General features: G+C 24.7%; 12 protein-coding genes across 12 annotated transcripts; 6 read left to right on the top strand and 6 right to left on the bottom strand.

Moving 5' to 3' along the window:
* Positions 1 to 175: 175 nt before the first annotated feature.
* SRAE_2000335900 (Hypothetical protein) lies at positions 176 to 938 on the top strand (the record flags this gene model as incomplete). Its single annotated transcript, XM_024654543.1, has 3 exons — positions 176 to 443; positions 496 to 612; positions 667 to 938. The coding sequence occupies 3 exons, from the start codon at positions 176 to 178 to the stop codon at positions 936 to 938; spliced, it is 657 nt and encodes a 218-aa protein (XP_024507904.1).
* Positions 939 to 1,110: 172 nt separating this feature from the next.
* On the bottom strand, positions 1,111 to 1,824 carry SRAE_2000335800 (Globin-like domain and Globin, structural domain-containing protein; the record flags this gene model as incomplete). The annotated part of the gene is made up of 3 exons (XM_024654542.1): positions 1,111 to 1,317; positions 1,365 to 1,574; positions 1,636 to 1,824. 3 exons carry the CDS (start codon positions 1,822 to 1,824, stop codon positions 1,111 to 1,113), a joined length of 606 nt encoding a protein of 201 aa, XP_024507903.1.
* Positions 1,825 to 3,183: 1,359 nt separating this feature from the next.
* Positions 3,184 to 4,356, bottom strand: SRAE_2000335700 (Globin family and Globin-like domain and Globin, structural domain-containing protein; the record flags this gene model as incomplete). Its single annotated transcript, XM_024654541.1, has 3 exons — positions 3,184 to 3,973; positions 4,023 to 4,194; positions 4,242 to 4,356. 3 exons carry the CDS (start codon positions 4,354 to 4,356, stop codon positions 3,184 to 3,186), a joined length of 1,077 nt encoding a protein of 358 aa, XP_024507902.1.
* A 3,035-nt stretch (positions 4,357 to 7,391) lies between these two features.
* Positions 7,392 to 8,705, bottom strand: SRAE_2000335600 (GIY-YIG nuclease superfamily domain and Ankyrin repeat and Ankyrin repeat-containing domain-containing protein; the record flags this gene model as incomplete). The annotated part of the gene is made up of 1 exon (XM_024654539.1): positions 7,392 to 8,705. The coding sequence occupies one exon, from the start codon at positions 8,703 to 8,705 to the stop codon at positions 7,392 to 7,394; it is 1,314 nt and encodes a 437-aa protein (XP_024507901.1).
* A 216-nt stretch (positions 8,706 to 8,921) lies between these two features.
* On the top strand, positions 8,922 to 9,426 carry SRAE_2000335500 (Aps; the record flags this gene model as incomplete). The annotated part of the gene is made up of 2 exons (XM_024654538.1): positions 8,922 to 9,191; positions 9,232 to 9,426. 2 exons carry the CDS (start codon positions 8,922 to 8,924, stop codon positions 9,424 to 9,426), a joined length of 465 nt encoding a protein of 154 aa, XP_024507900.1.
* A 161-nt stretch (positions 9,427 to 9,587) lies between these two features.
* SRAE_2000335400 (ADP-ribosylation factor-related protein 1) lies at positions 9,588 to 10,038 on the bottom strand (the record flags this gene model as incomplete). The annotated part of the gene is made up of 3 exons (XM_024654537.1): positions 9,588 to 9,603; positions 9,648 to 9,901; positions 9,946 to 10,038. 3 exons carry the CDS (start codon positions 10,036 to 10,038, stop codon positions 9,588 to 9,590), a joined length of 363 nt encoding a protein of 120 aa, XP_024507899.1.
* A 359-nt stretch (positions 10,039 to 10,397) lies between these two features.
* SRAE_2000335300 (GM14286p) lies at positions 10,398 to 11,782 on the top strand (the record flags this gene model as incomplete). The annotated part of the gene is made up of 2 exons (XM_024654536.1): positions 10,398 to 11,181; positions 11,223 to 11,782. 2 exons carry the CDS (start codon positions 10,398 to 10,400, stop codon positions 11,780 to 11,782), a joined length of 1,344 nt encoding a protein of 447 aa, XP_024507898.1.
* A 120-nt stretch (positions 11,783 to 11,902) lies between these two features.
* On the bottom strand, positions 11,903 to 13,569 carry SRAE_2000335200 (Glutamate dehydrogenase, mitochondrial; the record flags this gene model as incomplete). Its single annotated transcript, XM_024654535.1, has 2 exons — positions 11,903 to 13,378; positions 13,426 to 13,569. The coding sequence occupies 2 exons, from the start codon at positions 13,567 to 13,569 to the stop codon at positions 11,903 to 11,905; spliced, it is 1,620 nt and encodes a 539-aa protein (XP_024507897.1).
* A 608-nt stretch (positions 13,570 to 14,177) lies between these two features.
* Positions 14,178 to 15,207, bottom strand: SRAE_2000335100 (NADH dehydrogenase [ubiquinone] iron-sulfur protein 4, mitochondrial; the record flags this gene model as incomplete). The annotated part of the gene is made up of 2 exons (XM_024654534.1): positions 14,178 to 14,522; positions 14,680 to 15,207. The coding sequence occupies 2 exons, from the start codon at positions 15,205 to 15,207 to the stop codon at positions 14,178 to 14,180; spliced, it is 873 nt and encodes a 290-aa protein (XP_024507896.1).
* A 1,109-nt stretch (positions 15,208 to 16,316) lies between these two features.
* Positions 16,317 to 17,792, top strand: SRAE_2000335000 (EG:86E4.5 protein; the record flags this gene model as incomplete). Its single annotated transcript, XM_024654533.1, has 1 exon — positions 16,317 to 17,792. One exon carries the CDS (start codon positions 16,317 to 16,319, stop codon positions 17,790 to 17,792), a length of 1,476 nt encoding a protein of 491 aa, XP_024507895.1.
* Positions 17,793 to 18,571: 779 nt separating this feature from the next.
* On the top strand, positions 18,572 to 19,513 carry SRAE_2000334900 (Synapse-associated protein 1; the record flags this gene model as incomplete). The annotated part of the gene is made up of 1 exon (XM_024654532.1): positions 18,572 to 19,513. The coding sequence occupies one exon, from the start codon at positions 18,572 to 18,574 to the stop codon at positions 19,511 to 19,513; it is 942 nt and encodes a 313-aa protein (XP_024507894.1).
* Positions 19,514 to 20,308: 795 nt separating this feature from the next.
* Positions 20,309 to 21,915, top strand: SRAE_2000334800 (Regulator of G protein signalling domain and DEP domain and Winged helix-turn-helix DNA-binding domain and G-protein gamma-like domain and Regulator of G protein signalling superfamily domain and Regulator of G-protein signalling, domain 1-containing protein; the record flags this gene model as incomplete). Its single annotated transcript, XM_024654531.1, has 4 exons — positions 20,309 to 20,332; positions 20,378 to 20,675; positions 20,737 to 21,220; positions 21,276 to 21,915. 4 exons carry the CDS (start codon positions 20,309 to 20,311, stop codon positions 21,913 to 21,915), a joined length of 1,446 nt encoding a protein of 481 aa, XP_024507893.1.
* Between the last annotated feature and the right edge of the window lie 30 nt (positions 21,916 to 21,945).

Here is a 21,945-nt window from a genome sequence, read left to right as displayed (position 1 = left end):
TTTTCTACTCCTGTTTTGTATTTTATTAAAATAAGATACTTGATAACAAATTTTTGCCAGTTCACTAAAATATAATGAATGTTCTAATAAAAAAAAATATATATATTATTAGAAGAAATTTATCATATGTTTTGTGTACTTCCTTATTATATAATTATATATATTTTTAGTTAACATGAAAATTTACTATATAGATTATAATATTTTGTTATTTCTTTATTTATTGTTTTTTATAAATAATATTGTTATTTCAAATTCTAATTTTAATGGAATTTCTATTTCTAACAAAAATTACAGTATAGAAGATATAATTTTTTATAAAGCAGATAAAAACAAAGCTTCAAAAAGCTTAAGAAGTAATAGTACATCTATTGTTTTAGCTGTCAAAAATAAAAAATTGCCAAAAACAAAACCTTTGACGAAAAAAACAACATTGTTTTCAGGTATTATTTTAATTTTTAAAATAATTACATATATATAAATATTTTTTTTTAGAATGGGACTCAAAGACATCAAGAATTGTATGTCAATTTTTTGTTTTTGGTACATTGTTTGGTGTTGTGTGTTCTATCAGCGCATGTGCATGTTTGCTTCAACCAAAAAATAGACATGGTAAATTAAATTAATTATTTAATTAAACATATTATATCATACATTTTTTTGAAGAGATACCAGATATTTCTATAGATCTACCGCCTCCAACATTAAAAGATGATGGTAAACCTATTAGAATTCAATTTGGTGATGATGGTCTTTGTTATGCACATATTTTAGATGATAAAGAAATACCCCCATTACCAGATTATTATTCAGCACTTTCATTACCTAATGACATTATATCATCTTTACATAGGCAAATGATTATTTTAGGCTTATTAGAAGAAGAAAGTACCAACAAATCTATAATTAATAATCAACACGCTTCAATTAATATTTAATTTTAAAAAAGAGTAGTTTTTTTTAAAACTACATATATTTTCCTTAATTAAAACAGAGTTTGATCTCTAATTGACAATGCTTACCAATTAAGCCAAATGCAATAAAATATATTTTTTAAAAAGTGTAAATTAATGAAAATTTATTAAATTCATTGTTATTATACATCATATTTTAAAAATTGTTTCCATTAGCTCCCTTGTCATTGTTTTTTTTATCCACATTTTTTTCGACTAATTGTCTTTGTTTGAAACCAGATTGCATGAGAAATACAATTCTACCAACAAATTTGTTCCAACATTTTTGAACTTGTTGCTGTTGTTTGTTGTCTTCATTAAATGCTATAATAACAGTTTCTGCAATTACATCTATCATGCAATTCTATAATTAATTAATAAATATAACAAATATGTACATATATAAGTTACCATAAAAATGTCCCAATAATTGGAATGAAAACCTATTGGTACGAAGTCAACATGTTTTTTTCCAAGATTAATACAAGATTTTTCAAATGATTCATTAACAAGTTTCTCTTCACATATAATTCTTGTAAAAAATCTTTCAATGACAGCTGAAAATTTAGTAAAATCAACTTCAATATGCGTACTATTTGGGTCAATGAGACTAAAAGCTTTCTAAAAAAAAAAAAGAGAAAAGTAGATATAAGATAACTACAAAAAAATGTAATTAACAAACTCTAATTGAAGTAGATCTTGAAGCTGACATTATCCATGCTTTGGAGAATAATTCTGGATCTGCTTGAAGAAGAATATTATAAGTAGATATAATAATATCTTTGTCTGCTTTAGGTAGTTCTTCAGAAACTTTGACAGAAGTGTTAAAACAACTTTTAACATTATTTGTCAATTTTGTTAGAAGGCTCATTCTAAGAATAATGTAATTAAACTAAATGTAATATTGTGAATTAAATATAAATTTGAGGGAATATTTATTTTGAAATATTAAAATGAAAAATATTTTGATATATTGTAAGTGCAAAATTTTATTAATAAAAATGGTCAGAAATATTAAGTAAAATCATTAAAATAAAAAAGAATGGGGTGAAAGATTAGTAAAATTTAGAAGAAAAAAATTTTTTTTTTTTTTTTTTGATAATTATTATAATAAAATTTATTTTTTAAAATGACAAATACGATATTTTATATTACTAAAAATTCACATATATGTATATATATATATCTATTTAAAATTCTTGTGTCTTAAGGAAAAACAAATTAGTAGATAAAACAATAAACAAAGAAACTGCGCCTTATTAAAAAATGTATTTATTACTGGAAAGTTCGTAAAACTTTTAATTTAAAAAAGACTATTAATTTATTGAATTTTTAATAGGACTTTATTAAAAATGCAATATTTTCAAAATCAAATATGTAAAGTTTTTAAAATAAAAATGATAAATTCAAATATTTAAAATTTATCAAAACAATGTATATGAAATATCATTTTATAGTGTTGTTAGAGACAGCTTTCAAAAAGTTTTACCATAAATTACCAAATAATAATGTCTCTTTTTTTTTTAATACAATTCGACATTATAGAAAAAAATTTTTGTTATAAAAAAGATCCTATTTTAGGGAGAATATTATGTTACATTTAATTCATTTTAAAAATTTAGTATTGATAAAAAAAATTAACACATTTCACTAAGTTTTAGGAAACAAAATGATAAAAACATATTTTGATGGAAGAAACATTTATATTTGCACAATAACAATTAAATATTTATATTTTAACAACAACATTAAATATATTTTATTAAATTGTTAAAACAATTTTAAAAATATTATCATTTGAATAAATTGAAAGAAAAGTATATAATTATCAAAAGTAATATTGTAATAGGCTATCGAAAAACTAATATATGCTTTACAAAATTTTGAGGAAATAAATGGAAATTTACTTATCTAAAAATAAACAATTTTAATTAATTGACAATTTAAAAAATAAAAATAGTCGAGTAAAATCTTTCTAAAAAAAAATTAAAAATAAATTTAAATTAAAAGAAGGATATGTTACTATATAAAAATACATAAGAATATTTATCTATAATTTATATCAATATTAAAAAAAACAAATTTATAGTTATATTTATCTTTTCAAAGATAAGCCACTAAAATTTTATTTATTATTTAATTAATTATTTATGTTTGATTTTAATAAAAATGTATAACTAATATTTCCATTACTTAAATTACCACAATTAGTATTTAAATATTTATGAATTTAATTTGGACTGGATCTTCGAATTACTCTATGACATCTTGGAATAGATAAATTGCCTTGGTAGGTATTAGCAAAGTTACTTAGTCTCTCTTCATTTAATGACAATTTTTCGGCATTATTCATTACTATCATCATATGAGCCATCGGACATCCGGAAGATGATTCTTCAATATTATTTTCTTCTATTTCATTTATATAAGTTTCATTTCTTAAATTAAATTCCTCCTCATTATAAGCATTTCCTAAATTACTTTCATCCTTATACTCTATATCAGTTGTGATATATTCTTTATTTGGTAAATGACGATTATGATAATTTACCATATTTCCCATAACACTTATATCACCAGTTCCACCTGATTTTTTTTCATCAATATAACCATATCTCATGTTATCAATAATAAAAGTTATTAATTTTCTCCATCCTTGTAATACATCTCTACACCTAAAACCTCCTTCCCATTCTATTGCACATTCAGTTAATGCTTCAGCAAATGTATCCCAATATGACATTTTAAAACCTCTTTTAGCAAAAGCAACATGCCTTCTACCTAAATTATAACAATATTTACAAAGAACATCTATATTATCCAAATTGGATATACAAAAATCTAATGATCTAGTAAATGTCATAGCATGATTTTGAAAGATTTTTTTATATTTTAATTCAGATAAAGGAATTCCTTGAAGGCCAAACATTTTACCAACAGAATTATCATTAACATAAATTTTAAAAAATATCATAGCACCAATATTATCAAGACCAGTTTTTTGGGATTTATTCCAAGATCTTAAATTTTATTGATTATTAATAATATTTATGAATAAAAACAACTAACTTTACTAAAAGTGCACGTTGATGTGTTGTTAAAAATTCTTTTGATGAATTTTTTTTTATAATACTATTAAATTTTATTTCAATAGCATTTGATGAATTGTCTGATGAGGTATTTGATATTCTTCTACCATATGGATCATTATTTATAATACAATGATTATCTTCAGGAGAACCTAAAATTATAATGATTATATATTATTAAAAATTTTATAATATTTACCAATATTTTTTATATGAACATGATTCTTAAATTTTCCATCACTACTTTTACATCTACCTCTTTTTGAATAATTTTTATTAATACTAGAAGTTTCTTTGGATGCCGTTTGCCCCATTATATTTATAAAAAGAATTAATTTAAAAAAAAATTTTTTTTTTTATTCCAATAAACTATATTAAGGAGAGAGACAATCTGAAATTAATGCTTAATATTTATTTTATAATGCATTAATGACAATTTTTAATTAAACGAATTTTTAATCGTAACCATAATATAAAATTTAGAAATCAATGATTAAAATAAAATAAAAATACGATAATTTTTTTTTAAAACATATATAAATAACTTTTTATAAAAAAAATATATATATATGTATTATTTATATAAAAGGAAAAAATTGTACAATTATCTTTATTAACACATATTAAAAGTACGTATTCCAAAAACAACATTTATATCTCAAAAAAAAAAAACAATATATTTTGGTTAAATATTTTACCAGAAGAATAATTAATTAATGAATTTATAGCTTGACAAACATATTGTCAAAAATATTGTTAGATATTAAAATTTTTGAAAATAGAATATTTTCAAATTGAAAAAAAAAGTTTTTTTTTTTTGAGCTATCATTAGATATCTAAATAGATATACCTTAAGAACTTTTATTAAATTAAAGGTTGAATTGTAAATACAATTAGATTTTAAGATAAATTATATACTAAATTCAAGTATTAGCAGTTAAAAAAATTTAAATTGTATTACTTAAAGTAGGCTTTTAATTTTGAATAAAAACCATTACCAATATATCAAAAATTTAAAGAAAAAAATTTCTTAGAAACTGGACCGGATGTATATGATTAAAGAAACGATAAGAAAGAATTTTTATACTATAAAACATTTAATGGAAGATAACAAAATTTTAAAATCTTTAATTTATCCTAAAATAATATCTTATCCTTAATATAATGTCAAATTTATTTATTTATTCATATATGTAATCCACACTTCTGAATTTTTTAAAAATTAAAATAAATAAATTTTTTCAATCTTTGGTAATTTGTAATTAACATTAACAAAGTTTTAGAAGTAAAATGCATTTAATGTTATCATAAAATATAGTATTTATTATGTTAACAAATGATAATATTTTAAAAAAATAAAAAATATATGTAAATGATATAAAATTAAGATATTTATCACGTTTAAAGATCTTTTAAAAAAAATAACAATATTTTGCAAAACAATTTTTATAGAATAATAATAATTTAATAAGATATATAATTATAATTCTTACCAAACTACATAAATAATATTATATAATAAAATGTCTCAGTCTATATATATATATATATGGACATTTGCTTCTTAATTATTCTTAAGAGTTTCTGCTATATATATATATTATATATTATATGTTATAAATTTAAATAGTTATTGAATATTAGAAAAAAAAAAATTTTTTGGGGAATCTCCGACTATAATTTTTTTGATTAACAACTTCATTCTATATTCCCACATTTTAATGATATTCAACATATATTAAGAAAGTAATACTAGAATATAAAATTTCTCTAGAGAATCGTATTCATTTATATATTTTTAAATATACAAGAAATAAAGTTTCTTATTTAATATTATCATCTATTTTCAAACTAAAATATATTTTACCTTAACTGGATAATAAATAATCATATTAAGTATAAAAATTTTTTTTGTTTACTCTTTTAAAACAGATATATAAATAAAATTAAAAAATTTTACCAATTAAATTTTATTTTATATTATTGTTTCAATTTAATAATATTAAAATAAAAATATATATTAAAAATCAGTTAAAAGTTAATTTATTTTAAAAATTTATATATTAATTGAATCATTATCATATAAATAAATTACATCTTTATAATAACTGTTTAATTTTATATTATAATTATTATGAGTGAAAATTATGTTACTTAGCTAATAGTACAACCACAAAAAAAAACTTGCAATAGAATTTAAAAAGCTTTTTTTTATATTTAATATTAAAGTATTACGTGATATATTATTATTAAAAATTAGTTTGATTACCGTAAACAATTATTGAATAAATAAACATTAATTATTATAAATTACAGCTTCACGATAAATAAAATTAATTTTTAATACAATCTTTTTAATAAAATTAACTTCCTTAATTCAATTAATTCATCAACTTAATATTTAGTATTAAAAAAATTCTTTATATCAATCACTTGTCTTAACAGATTTTTTAATTAAAGAAAGCAATTTTTAAAATTTTAAATATTTAAAAAAAAAAAAAAAATTTAAATAGCAGAAAAATATTTAAAAGTTTTTTAACATTAAACAAGATATAACAAATATAGGCAATTTATGAGTATAAAAAATATAAGAATACTATTGTCTTTCAAGATACTGCATAAATAATTCAAATTTAAAAGAAAAATAAAGAAACTTTCTAAATATAGAAAAAAAGATAAAAACATTTAAACATATCTTTAGAATATTAAAAGCAATTTTAATGAACATATTTTATTTTTTTTCAACTAAATTTATACTAGAAAAAAACGGATATTTATAGAAATTTGGAAAATAAAAGTTTTCAATTATTAATTTAGGCAAATATTTTAAAGGTATATAATTATTAGAAAGTTGAAAAAGAAATTTTTTAATAAATAATGAAATAAATATTAGTTAATTATATACATGAAATAATATGTTATAAATTTTTATAAAAGTTAAGAGTTAAAGACTAATTATATTTTATAAAAAAATAGTATAATTATTTTTTTTGCAAATAATTCTATTTGTTTTTATTATTGCTTTTTATCAAAAAAAAATGTATAATTTTTGTAACATCATTAAGAATTCATATGATGATTGGTTATATCATTTTTTATGTCAAGAAAATTAAAAAACCATCAGTTATATTGTTTATTATATAAAGTAAAAAAAAATCTATCTCAGTAGTATTAAACACTACTTTTTACTTTTTTTTACAATATTTTATACTCATGATACATTTTATTTTGTAAAGTTTTTAATATATTATTGTTTTAAAAATAAATATTATAATAAATAAAAATATTATCTTAATAATTTATTTCTATTGATTTTTTTAAATATAAATTAACAATCATGGTACAAAAATTATTTAGAAATAAAGTCAGATTCAAATATTGGTCGTGGTTCATCAATCTGAAATACATGAAAGGCTTTTTTCAAACATATACATCCTAAAAGTTCTTTTTCCCGTACACTCCATTTACTCATTTCTCCATGGTATTCTCCTTTTTTTTTGTTAGTCAAATTGTTAATGTTAATCGCTTCTATAATAGCTGCCTCACGTGACAATGCTTCCGCTTCAATAACGTTTTGATTAATCTGTAATGATATTACACCTGTACCATTCTTCCAAAGTTCAGATATTTTTTTAATTTTTTCACATTGTAAATCATTTTCCTCATATTTCTTTACAGTTTCTATGAAATGGGCTTTGGGACGAGAATTGGTACCCTTACCAACATAGAAAATACTATTAATGAATCCTATAAAATCATTTGCATTTACTACTTTAGGATCCAAAAGTAAATAATTAAAATAATTAGGTGACTTATTCTTTTTAGTTGGTGTATTTAAATTATTCATTTCCTCTTTTAAAAGTTTATCTAATCTAGTTGCTTCATTTATCAAATCATCATTGTTAAAATTTGAAAAATTTTTTAAAGTTATTGAGTATCGTCTATGAGTAGTTTTTTCTTCCAAATCAAATAATAATGTACCTTTTAATTGGTTACATAACATAGAAACGTCTTTTTTTATGTCATCTTCGTAACTTTTATTTATCACATCGTCTATTGACTCATAATCTTTACGTGGAAGAGCTGGTGGTGGTGATTCAATTTTATTAGTAATACTTGACAAATAGTTTGGATTAAATGGAGGTTGTTTTTTTACAATAGGAGTATAATAATCTTCTTTTTTATTTTCATCAGTTTTCACTGTTTGAATATCCACTTGTTTTGTATCTTCATTTGTTTTTTGAAAATCACTTTTTGAAAATAATTTTTTCATTTTTTTACTATTAAAAAAATGTCTAATAAATGAAAATTTACCATTTTTTTTCTTATTATCATTACCATCATTTTTTTTTGATTTAATAATTAATGATTGTAAATATGAATAACTTTCACCCGCCGCTAATGTTATTGGTGTCCTACCAAAATCATCAACTACATTATAATCTGCTCCCATATGTAGAAGTAATTTTACCATAGGAAGATTATCACTTATTGCTGCCAAATGTAATGCTGTCATTCCATCTTCATTTCTTTTTTCAGAAACATTGTAACCATACTTCTCTATTAACATTTTAACATTTTTCAATGCAAAATCACTATTCTGTGGAGCTAAATTATGTAGAGAAACTGCTGATACAGCCTTAATATTAGATGAAGTAGACATTAATTTTTACTTCTTATCACACATATATAGTGTCTATATATATATATTTTTAAGAATGAGAATGACGCGCACATTTTTCACTTCATTCATATCCTGGCACGAAGATATTGTTATTTATTAAATATAGCTATTTAAGATTATTTTATACTAACCAATAACTATTTCTTTTTTAATTTTAACATTTGATTAATGATATTCAATGATGGATTTCTAATTATGGATAAATTACTTTTAACAGAAAATGGTGAAAGAATGAGAGACAAATATGGCTATAGGTTAAGAGCTGCTGGTATTGTAACTTTACCTACAAATAATCCTACAAATCCAAATATTTTACTTGTTTCTGGTATTAAAAATCCATCAAATTTTGTTCTTCCTGGTGGAGGAATTGAAAAAGAAGAGGATGCCAAAGAAGCAGCATTAAGAGAAGTTAAAGAAGAAGCAGGAGTTATTTGTGAAATATTATGGAGTGTTGGAGAATTTAAGGTACATTTATAGTAAAATTTTTTTTATAATAAAACTCTAGGATGATATTAAATTACAAAGAACATTTTTATATATGCTCAAACCAATAAAAATTTTGGAAGAATGGGATGATCGTTGTAAAGGAAGAACAAGATTTTGGATTCCATTAAACGAGGCACTTGAGAAGATTAAACCACGTCAAAGAATTATGATTAAGGCGTATGTCGATCGCGTAATGCATTCTCCAGCCATATGATACCTCTCTCAACATTTGTTCCTTCAATAGCACAACAATAAAAAACAGCAAACTCTTCTGATTCCACTTTCTCCTCAAAGTATCGTCGTAGTTCCTCTGCTTCTTCAAAATTTACTAAATCATGTTTATTAAAAATTATCAATACGGGACATGATTGAGAATTAACAATATAAGATTCTATAAACATTATTTTTAATAATAAAATTATATTTTTACCGTACGTATTTTTTGCTTCTTCAAAACGATCTTTATCACTTGCATCAATTACATAAACAATTCCATGTGCTTCATTAATATAATTTTTCCATAAACTTCGAAGTTTTTCCTGCCCACCCAAATCCCAAAAATTTATTATCATATCATTTCTTTCAATTTTACCTAAATTTAAACCAACTGTTGTATGTATCTTTTTAAGATTTTTTTTTACCAAGTTCCTACTAATACTACATATATTTTTGGCATTCTCTACAAATGTCTGTAATCAATCTTAAAATATATTAGTTTCCATCTCATACTTACTGATTTACCCGCATTATCTGGTCCAACAATAATAACATTATACTCCACTTTTTCAGTTAATTGTTTATATATTCCTGAAGCAAGACTGAACATATTACACCCTTATGACTTTCTTATTTTCTACTACTTTTTCTTATTTTTGTTTAGAGGTAGTGAGGATGTGTAGAAAGATATTCTACCAATATTTTTCTTCCCAAGATGACCTTAAGTGATATAAAAATTACCGTGTAAAATTTTTATATGTTTGATAATATTTGTTTTTAGTTTATACAATCTAATTTTTATATCAATTAAAATTTTATTATTATGACTTTCATAATTTTTTAATTATTTTTAATTTGCAAAGTAATAAATATCTAGTTTTTAAGTGCATGTGATATGTTTTTTTATTCATCTCTATGATACTGGTTCATTAATTATAATTTTCTATCTATGAGTAAAAGCAATTTAGTATGTTTCAGTGTGTTAAAAATATATTTTTTATTGATCAATTTCGGAATGTTTCAACAAGAGCTCAAATAGATGCTCAAATTAGAGCTTTAGAGAGAACTTTTGTTATTGATGGTGGTGGACCAATTTCAAAAATCGATGTTTGTAGTCTTCCTGCTAACTCACCTTCAGAAGATAATTTTTCTATTGGTCAATGTCTTTCTTCAGATGCTGTTTTATGTGGAGTTTTTGATGGACATGGTGGATATGCTTGTAGTAGATATGTATCAATTCGTCTTTTTGACTATCTTTGTGCAGCAGTATTACAAAAACATATTGTTAAAGAGAATATACCTTTAATGGAAAGATTGAAGTGGCTTATAACAAGTACTTCATTACGTGTTCCTCAGGAAAGAGAAGAAAGACATAAAAAGAATATTGAATCATTTTACAATAGTTTTATAAAAAGTCACACCGACCAATATACAGTTAGAAAAGCTATTCAAGCTGCTTTTATAGCATTAGACAAGGATATTGAAAAAGCTGCACTTCCAGATAATCGTGGTATTTTTTCAAAAGAAAGTGCTTCTATAGCTGCAACAGGTTCCTGTGCTACTGTCGCACATATAAGGCAGTCAAATTTACATGTGGCAAGTATTGGAGATTCTGTTGCTGTTCTTGGAATTAGAAGTAACGATGGAGTTTCTTCTAGGCAATTGTCACGCCTTCATAATCCTGATAATGCTGATGAAGTGAAAAGAATTCGTCAAGAACATCCTCAAAATGAACGAGGAACTATTTTTAAAAGTATGCTTAATGTAATATTTTTTTTATTTCTAAATTTCTAGATGGCAGATTATTAGGTGATTTAATTCCTTTACGTGCATTTGGAGATGTTCAATTTAAACTTACCAAAGATCTTCAAAAAATTATACTTTCTCCTTTAGGATACAAAATACCTACTGGTTTATTAACACCACCATATTTAAGTGCTCTACCAGATGTATTTTATCATCAATTAACGCCAAATGATAAATTTTTAATTATTTGTTCAGATGGAGTATTTGATTTTTTAGATGCTGATACAACTGTTAGGATTGTTCATGATCATCGTTGTGGTATAGAAACACTTACCCCTTATAGTCCTTCTGCTAACTCTACACTTGGTGATGTAATTTGCGATCTTCAAGAAAGGCGTACTGGTACACATAAAAATCCAATTGATAAAAATTCAGCAACTCATATTATAAGACATGCACTAGGTGGTGTAACAAAAAGTCTCGATGAGCAGTATGCTAATCTTAAGACGCAACTTACTCATCCCCAGGGTGTAGCAAGGTCATATCGTGATGATATGACTGTTATTGTTGTACATTTCAATGAATCTTACTTAGATCCTGATGATTAATAATAAAGTTTTATAATTAAATAGTTGTTTAACAAATTTTTTATAGTAAAATTTTAAAAAAGAGACATTTATAAAATTTAATAATAAAAAACTATTTTATCCCTTTTTAATATTTATTTATTAGGCAAAAGTGAATCCAGATGTTCTGTAGGTGTGGTAAACTTTTTCAATAGCATTTACGTATGCAGCAGTACGAAGATCCATTCCTAAATTGTATTTACGTGCTGTTTTAATGATAGCTTTAGCTGATCTATTCATTGTGTATTCAAGTCCAGAATGAACAATATCTTTTTCTGATGCTCCAGCAATTCTGTTGGCAAATGCTTCGTTAGCTTTAATTGGTACTTCCTTTCCAATTGCTTGGGAAATAGATTCTTGGACAGAGTTAAGAAGTAAGTGATTTGAATCACGTTCATATTTGAATGTCAAACGACCATATGAGACATGGTTCAAATTCTTGAGCCATTCAAAGTATGAAACAGTAACACCACCACTGTTTACAAACATATCAGGAATTATAAGACAATCGCCACGTTGAAGAAGAATTTTATCAGCTGCTGGTGTAATTGGTCCATTAGCTGCTTCAGCAATAACTTTTGCTTGAATACGAGCAGCATTTCCTTTATGAATTGATTTTTCACAAGCGGCTGGAACAAGAATATCACATTTTTCGTACATAAGATCTTCAAATGGTTCAAATGATGTAGCTCCTGGGAAACCTTTGATAGTTTTATTAGCTATATTATAATCTTCAAGAGCTTTTGGATCAATTCCATTTTCGTTGTAAATAGCACAATTGTATTCTTGTACTCCAATAACTTTAACTCCATCTCTGTGAAGATATCTCATAGTGTGAAGACCTACATTACCAAATCCTTGAATGATAGCTGTTTTACCTTTGTATCCAGTAGTTAAACCAACAGAATCCATATATTCTTTATTATTAATAAAAACTTCCATTCCTTTCCAGACACCACGTCCAGTAGCAGAAACACGTCCATGAATACCACCAGAAACTATAGGTTTACCTGTAATACAAGCTGAAGCATCTCTATCTAAGTGTCCAATTGTTTGAGCATAAGTATCAGCAATCCATGCCATTTCTTTCTCTCCTGTTCCCATATCTGGAGCTGGAACATCTACACCTGGCCCAAGAAAACCTTTCTTGGCAAATTCAACAGCAACACGACGAGTAATTTTTTCAATTTCATAATCAGTGTATTTTTTTGGATCAATTTTAACACCACCTTTAGCTCCACCAAATGGTACATCAACAACAGAACATTTGTAAGTCATCAAAGCTGATAAAGCTTTTACCTCATCTTCACAAACATCCATTGAATAACGAATACCTCCCTTAGTAGGAGTTCTATGTTCAGAATGTTGAGCTCTCCAAGCTTCAATCATTTCATATTCTCCATTTTCACGTCTAATAGGGAATGAAACATAAAGAATTTTGTTAACAGGTTTTATAGCACCTAAAATTCCTTTAACCAAATTTTTCTTTTCTGATTCATTCATAGAAGTTTGAGTGAATTCATTTATAAGTGCTGGTTCAAGAACAGCAGCTCCTTTATCAAAGTAATACTCTGTCATCTAATTAAAAAAAAAAAACATTATCTAAAAAAAAAAAAAAATTTTACCTTGAAAAATGATGGATTAATTTGTTCATCCATACTTTTCATTTCATCGTTAACTTGTTCATGAGCATTCAAATCTGCTGACAATAATCTTCTTCCACATACTAGTGAAGTTTTACGAGCTGAAAGAGTAAGACGAGATAACATCTTTCAATATATTCTATCTGAAATGTCTTATATTAATATACTAATAATTACAAATTTTTTATAGACAAAATATGGGGTATATTTTAATTTTCCTTGAAAAAAAATTACATTTTTCCAATAATACAAAAGCTAACATGTTAAGATATAGTATTTACAGTAACTCCAGATCTATTAATCTAAATAAAATTAAACAACTAAAGTTTAACTATATATTATCAATATTATAAAGAAGTTTATATTTAATTTTATCCTCTGACACATCTTATAAACTTCCTCTATATTAAATTTAATAGTTTGTCAATACTCTTTACAATAAATAGAGGTACAATATGCTTTTTTATACTATTACACTGTTTCAATACATTTCACTTTAAATATCTACCACGTTTGTGTGTAGTCGTTTATAAATCAAATGTCCCATATTTTAAACTTTCAGTTTAATATTATAAATATAAATACATAGTTGCAAAATAATAAAAATGCTTTTAATAATGATCAGTGAATATTATCTATCTTAAAATATTTATAATTTTTATGTTGTGATCATCGAAAATAAATAAAACAAAATTCGTTTATTTGTATTACAAATATTTAATATAAAAAAAACATCATAGTTTCACGCTATCATTTTCCTTGTATTCCTGTAAACCACTAGCTTCTTCTTGTGTAATTTGATCTGCATATCTGGATACAAATATTATATTTTTATACAATTGTTTTAAACTTGAATCCATTGATGGTATTGTATTTGTTTCCATAGGATTTGCTTGATACTGCAATAAATTCTCTATTAAATGAGCATTCTCTTCTAACATTTGTTTGATTGTCATTTCTTCTGTGATTGCATGATCCTCTTCGACAGGTGGAATATTTACATTTGTAGAAGGACCTGCTGTATTATTAGTAGTGGTTGAAGATGTAACTGGCGTTGTGTTATCTGAATGAGACATAGCCTACAAATATTATAATACAATTAAACTGAAAACAATATTTAAAAATATATATATATGGATTTTGTTTAACCAATTTACTCAATAATAAAAAAGATATACTAAATTTTTTATTACACTATGTAAACCTCGATTGATAAAATATTTACTTTGTTCCTACACGTGTGCGCCTATTCCAAGCAAAATTTTGACCATAATTTTTAGGAACTATTTTACGTTCTTGAGGTTCTTCTACTTCATAGTTCCAATAATTTTTTTGACAAAAAGCTATAGCATCTTCTGCTGTAGCAAAGTCAAGATTCATTGAAATATTTGACAATGGATCAGCTGTTCCTGACCATCCCATTAAAGGATTTTCCCATCTTTCACGATTATCTAATTCTATTTTCCAAACTTTTGTATTTCCCCATGCTGTTTGAGTTGCTTCACGAGCTGGCTTAAAAATTCTTGCTGTTCTTCCCTCTTTATGTTCATCAGGAACTCCTGCCATAGTTGCAACTTCTAATGTTGTATCCAATACACTTACAGCCTGAACTCTTTTTTTTTCATCTCCAACAATTTCAGCTACAGATTTTTTTACAGCATCAGCCTTACTAACTGTTGGTAGTGTACTAGTATTTCCAGAACATAGATATTTTACTTGTTTTAACATAGGAGAATAAACGTTTATTCTTGAAACAGCTTTCATAATCTACAATTCAAAAATGTTAGTTATATAATAAACATAATAGTAATTCATTGAATACTAATCTACTTATAGCATTTTCCCAATATTAAAATCTTACAACGAAAATACGTCAATTTGTAAACATTGTTGTTAAGAATTTTTTCTTAAAGATCAAAGCCAAAAATTCCTGTTCTGTATTATACTCAATATTTGCTTAATTTTTAATACACGTATACCATCGATTAGAACTTTTTATTGTTTATTTGGAAAAGAACTCTATTGTTTATTACATTATATATATTCAAATTACAGCATGAAAATATAAAACGGATATTGTTTTATTATTATGAATTAAATATTTTACTAGTCAAAAATTCGTTTATACAAATTACTAAAGTTTTTTTTCATTCAAATAATTTTATGTATAAAACTATTGATAGGAAAAATGACTTTTTATGCAAATCCACAATTGTTTAACTATGAAACAGAAACTGCATATGATGCTATAGTTGAAGAATTAATGCAAGAATGGGAGTATAAGTAAGTAAAAATATGATAAGAAAATTTTTCTCGATCTATTACTACTGATAAGAGAAACATTTCTTAATTTTGTGATATTTTTACAAATTATGACTATTTATAGGTATTGTTCTTATAAATCAGCTATTTTTTATTGTTCAACATTTAATGTTAATGGAAAACCCCCACCATTTATACTAACTGATTGGATAGATGTGGCATTTCACGATCCAAAACCTGATTTTGTTGTTATAGGTCTTCAAGAAATGGATCTCGATATTGGGTCTTTTGTTAAAGATAATTCAACAAAAAAAGATGATTGGGTTCAATCTATAGCAAGATCTCTTCCACCTGGAATGTATAAAGTTGTTGAAAGTGCCAGGTTAATGGGAATTTTTTTAGTCATATTTCAATATATTCACTCTGAAATTGTTTGTTCTAACATTCAAACAAATTATGTGCCAACAGGTTTTTTAAAAATGGGAAATAAAGGTGGTGTTGGTATTTCAATGGAAATGAATAATTCAACAGTTCTTTTTATTAATTCTCATTTAGCTGCAGGTAATCGTGAAACAGAACGAAGGAATCAAGATTTTAGAGATATTACTAGAATGACTTTTAAAGATGGTAAAACATTAACAGATCATGATTCTGTTTTTTGGCTTGGTGATCTTAATTATAGATTAGATACTCCTTTAACACAAGAAGAAATTTGTTATATGTGTGATACTGGAAGATTCAAAGAGCTTTTACAATATGACCAACTTACTAAAGCAAAAGAAATTGGACATGTTTTTTATGGTTATGAAGAACATAAAGATATTGATTTTCTTCCAACATATAAATTTGATGTCGGTACTTGTAGATGGGATTCCAGTGAGAAAAAACGTACACCTGCATGGACTGATAGAATATTATATTGGAAAAAATTTGATAACGTTAATGTTAAGCAATTAAAATATCATTCTTGTCCAAATGTGGTTATTAGTGATCATAAACCAGTGATAGCACTATTTAAAATGGATATTAAAAAAATATGGGAAGATAAAATGCGTGAAATTAGAATTGAGGCTCAAAAAGAAGTCGATAAAAAATCTAATGATTTATTACCACAAATTTCTCTCTCAGCAACTGAATTTGAATTTAATATTGTTAAATTTTTACAACCATCTATTATGAATCTCAAGATAAAAAATACTGGGCAAACAAGAGTAAAATTTTCTACAACTTTAACAGCAGAGCCCAAAAACGACTATGGACCTTATGATTGGCTTACTTTAACACCATACACAGGTACAATTGATGTTAATCATGAATTTAGTGTTTGTCTTCAAGTTCTCATTGATAGACAAATGGCATGGAGACTTTCACCTGATGATATATCAAAAGTTGAATGTATAGTTATAATTCACTTAGAAAGTGGCAGAGACTACTTTATTTCCGTACAAGCAAACTACAAACCATCTTGTTTTGGAATCTCATTAGAGACAGCAATGCTAAAAGCAAATATTTCTACTCCATCAGATAATGAAGATTCTTTAATAATTTTTGAAAAAGAAGTTAAACTTACTATCCCTTATGAAGTTCACCAATTACTCAAATACCTTCGTTCAATTGGTTTTAAAAATATAGATTTATCTCAACCTTACAGTGATAATGCATTTTTTAAAATTAGAGATTGTCTTGATGAGAGAAGAAACATTTTTGAATTTATGAATAGTAACACAGATATTCAACCTATTAACATATATGCAGTTTTGATAAGATTACTAACAAGTTACAAAGAAAGTATAATACCAAATCACTTAAAAACTACACTACTCCAATGTTCCGATGATGAAGTTTACGGTAGATGTATATTACAATTTCCTGAACATCAAAAAGATATTTTTAGAGAAATACTTCTTTTCCTAAAAGATGCCAGAGAAGTTAATAAAGAATTTGATAAAGAGTTGGAAACTTTTTCCAACATCTTTTTTAGAATGGACGGTGATACATATAAAGCTGAAAGGTTGCTTTTTATAATTTATTCCATAAATAAAGTAAAACCTAAAAGACAGCGACATCATAGTATCCTTGCAGTTTAATCATTTCCTTATATTGTATAGATTCTATCTGAATTAATAAAAGATTTCTCGATTTTCAAACATTTAAAAAACTTTTATTAAATAAAAAACAAAGGAAATAATTTTTAAAAAAAGAAAGAGTAATAGAAAAATGATAAAACTAGTCATAAACTTCTACATTTTAAATACTGTAGTTGATTGTCTTTATATATCGTAAATAAAAACAGACATCTCAAAAAAAGTTATTGCTAGTTTTTTAATAACCAAGTCATATCAGTAACTAGAATGATATTAAAATCAGACTCAAAGCAATGAAGTTCAATCATATTTTCTACTATCTTTAAAGTTTAAATGTAAATTTCTAAAATTTTTTATTCAAATTCAGGAGGCGGTCTTTATCAAATTTTATAAAGTAGATAAATTTTTATTACTAATTTTTTAAAGTTAACCATTTAATTTTTATAAAATACATATATACTTGAAAAAAATGTCTATTTTATCAGTATGAAAAAAAAAATTATAATATATTATTATATAATAATCAATTTTTCCCTCTATTTCTCTAGATGGATCTCTAACATTAAAAAATCAGTTGAGTGAAGGTACATTTCATATTTTGTTTTCTTTATAAGACCACAATTGCAACGTTTCAAATCCACTCCTTTTTGTTTATTAATTTTTTTTAATTACTGTTTTTTATTTCTAAACACAAATTTTGAAATATTTTAAGAAATTTATTTTTTTTATTAAAATTTTATTTTTAGAAAACTAATTTATTTGTATTAACATTGAAATAAAAAATGTCCTGGTGGTCTAATGCCACATTATATGGAAAAACTTTGACAGAGTTTGTTAAAAAAAATATTAACGGAGATAATGAAACAGAAAAAGTAATAAAAGGGGAAGAATTTGATATTGAAAATGTTGAAGAAGTTAAAAATGAAAGAAAAAATTCAATAAAGTCAAAGTTTGTTAGTCTTAAAGATGTTGCTGTTGGTAAGGCAAACGAATGGAAGGAATATATGAATGAAATTGCTACAACCAAAGAAGAAGATGAAAATAATGAAGAAGGCAAAGCTAATTCAACTATAAATAATCGTTTAACTGCAATTACAAAAAAAGCTACTGATGATTTTTCTAAATTTGCTAGAAAAGCTTCTGACATTACTGTTAAAAAAGCTGGTGAATTGAAAAATTTAGTTGATAAAGTTGCCAAAGATTCATTACTTGGAGAACTTGATAGAGAAAATTTAAAATATATTGAGGAATTAGAAAAAGAAAAATCAGAAGAAACAATTGATTTGCCATGGATTGGAATGCCTGATGAAGGATTAGCTCAAAAACGTATATTATCATTATCATTGGATGCAAAAAACTTTACTGGTCATGTTCCTGAATCTATTGGATATACAAATAGGGAAATAGATGCACTTGCTGGTGTTATGATAGAAAAAGATCCTCATTTAAGAAAAATGAGAATGAGCCTTGTACCAAAAGAAATAAATGAGGAAAAATTTTGGAAAAATTATGCATATAAAGTTTATATTGTAAGAAAAATACTTATGGAAGAGACTAATTCAAGTAATAAAACTCAAAATTCTGTTGATGAAACAACTGATGATGATTGGGAAAAAGAAATTCTTGGAGACTTAGATTATGATACAGTTATGGAAGAAACAGGTAATAAAAGTAATGAACAATGGGAGGCTGAGATAAATGAAATTTTAGAAAGTAATCCTTAAATATCATTCTGTATATAAAAAAAAATAAACATATTTATAAATTTCTTTAATAAGTCCTTCCTTATTAATATATAATTTTTTTTTTAAAATTAAATAATAAAACGATTTTTTTTTATTGATATCTATTTAAAAAAAAATAATTTAAAATTAACTTTATAATAAAATATACAAATTTTATTAACATTTAATTGATACATAACACAAAATATATATATATATATATATATCCTCTATATAATAATAAATATTTTAACTCACATATCTATACACATATATTATCTCTCCTTCTTGAAATTTACATTTAAGCTACATTGTTAGTAAGAATAATTTTTAATTTTCTCTCTCTCTTTAACTTTCCTCTTAAAAAAATTTTTATAAAAAGAAACATACAGTGAAAGTAATGTTATAGAAACAGGCTTAGTGAAGATGTGATAAATTTTTGATAACGAAGCAGTTTCCTCAAAACTCTATCAAAGCTTTTCTTTAAAGAAATAAAAATATATATATATATATATATTTGTGTATGTATGTGTGTGTGTATCTGCACGTTTTCCTCTCATCAACAACCGCATAAATATATATATATATATGCCCATTACAAATATATACTCTAGCTATATATATATAAATTCTAAATAAACACCAAAATAGTAGAAAAAATTAGTTGAATATTTGTATTGTATATTATTTTTTTGCCATCAAAGCTATATATAAAAAAAAAAATTATTATAACAATATTTTTCATATATATATTATTCTTAGAGCGAGATCAATTAAAAAAAAAATTATTTATAAATGTCTATTTCAACATTATCAAAGGTTAGTTTCTATCTTTTGTTTATGAAATATGACGATTTTTTTTAGCTTGACTTACTTTCACTTAGAATATCTGAAGCTGCTCCATTAAAAACTCATAAATACTTTAGAATTGCAGTTCCACAGGCAATGACAGGACAAGTACTTGTGCAACTTCTTCATGATCTTCTACAACTAGATGATAATGCAGAAGCTCTTCACTTAGCCACACTTCTTCTTCAGTACGGTTATATTTTTCCAGTTATTGAACAATCTAATTTTGTTAAAGATGATAATACTCTTTATAGGATACAATTACCATATTATTGGCCTTCACATGCCACACATACAGATAATGTTGAATATGGTATGTCATTTAATATAGTAATTTTTATATAAAAAAATATTTATAACTATATATATTTTAGCTATATATCTTAATAAAAGATTACTTAGGAATGAACAAAAACATGGTCTTGAGGAAGATGAAGTTGAAGCATACAATAAACTTGTTGAACTCCTTGGACATATGTGGAATTTTATTCAAATTCAAGCTGAAATGCAACTTAAACTTCAAAAAGAAAAGAAAAAACAAGATAAAGTTGTTTATGATTCAGAGGAACGTGCTTTTTGGAGATCACGACGTCCCGGTGCATCTAATTGTTTAGAACAACATGTTATGAAACAAGAAAGAAAAATAAGAAAAAATACTGTTGATATGGTTAAACAAACTATTAATAGATTAAAATTAAGCATTAAAACAAAACCATGGTTAAAAGCATTAAAAGCTAGTGATACAATGGTTACATGGTGTGAACAATTTCAGGATTATGATCCATTTATTACTACCTCACAACCTAGTAATCCATGGATTTCTGATGATGTTACTCTTTGGACTATTAATGCTGATTCGTATGTTTTTTTTTATTTTCTTTTATATAATATATTATTTTTAAAATAATTTTAGTGTTGATGTACCAACAGAAAGAAGAGTTAAACGTTGGGGTTTAAGTGTTCAGGAACTTGTTAGAGATCCTATTGGTAGGCAGGTTTTAGAAACTCACTTAGAATCAGAATTTTCTTCTGAAAATATTAGATTTTGGATAGCTATACAAGAATTAAAATATTCACCTAATAGTCAAGTTGAGGAGAAAGCACAAAAAATTCATGATGAATTTTTGGCACCAGGTGCACCATGTCAAGTTAATGTTGATTCTAAAACACTTGATGAAACTTTAAAATTATTAAAAGACGTTCGTATAGCTAGAAGGCACGCATTTTGGGTAGCTGAAGAACATGTATTTACATTAATGAGTAAAGATTCTTATCCCCGTTTTATTCGTTCACAAATTTATAAAGGAGTTTTGTCAGCTGCACAACAACAAGGTTCCAGAAGACTTGGATGGAGAAATTTCGTTTTTAATGTTGGAAATCAAAAAAAAGTTAATGCTGGTGGTGGTGGTACAAGTGGAAATAAGCATAAAGCGAGTAGAGATGATACATTAAATAATGCTCTTCCAAAACAACTTAGTAGTGATTCATTACCTCTAAAAAGTCAACAAGCTAATCCACAAAGATTTAATATGAATCCGAAAGATAAAAAATAATTTAAATTATGATAAATTTTTACCAATCTT

This window comes from Strongyloides ratti, assembly GCF_001040885.1.
Source record: "Strongyloides ratti genome assembly S_ratti_ED321, chromosome : 2".
Taxonomy (NCBI): Eukaryota; Metazoa; Nematoda; class Chromadorea; order Rhabditida; family Strongyloididae; genus Strongyloides; species Strongyloides ratti.
This window is presented reverse-complemented; position numbering and strand designations above follow the sequence as displayed.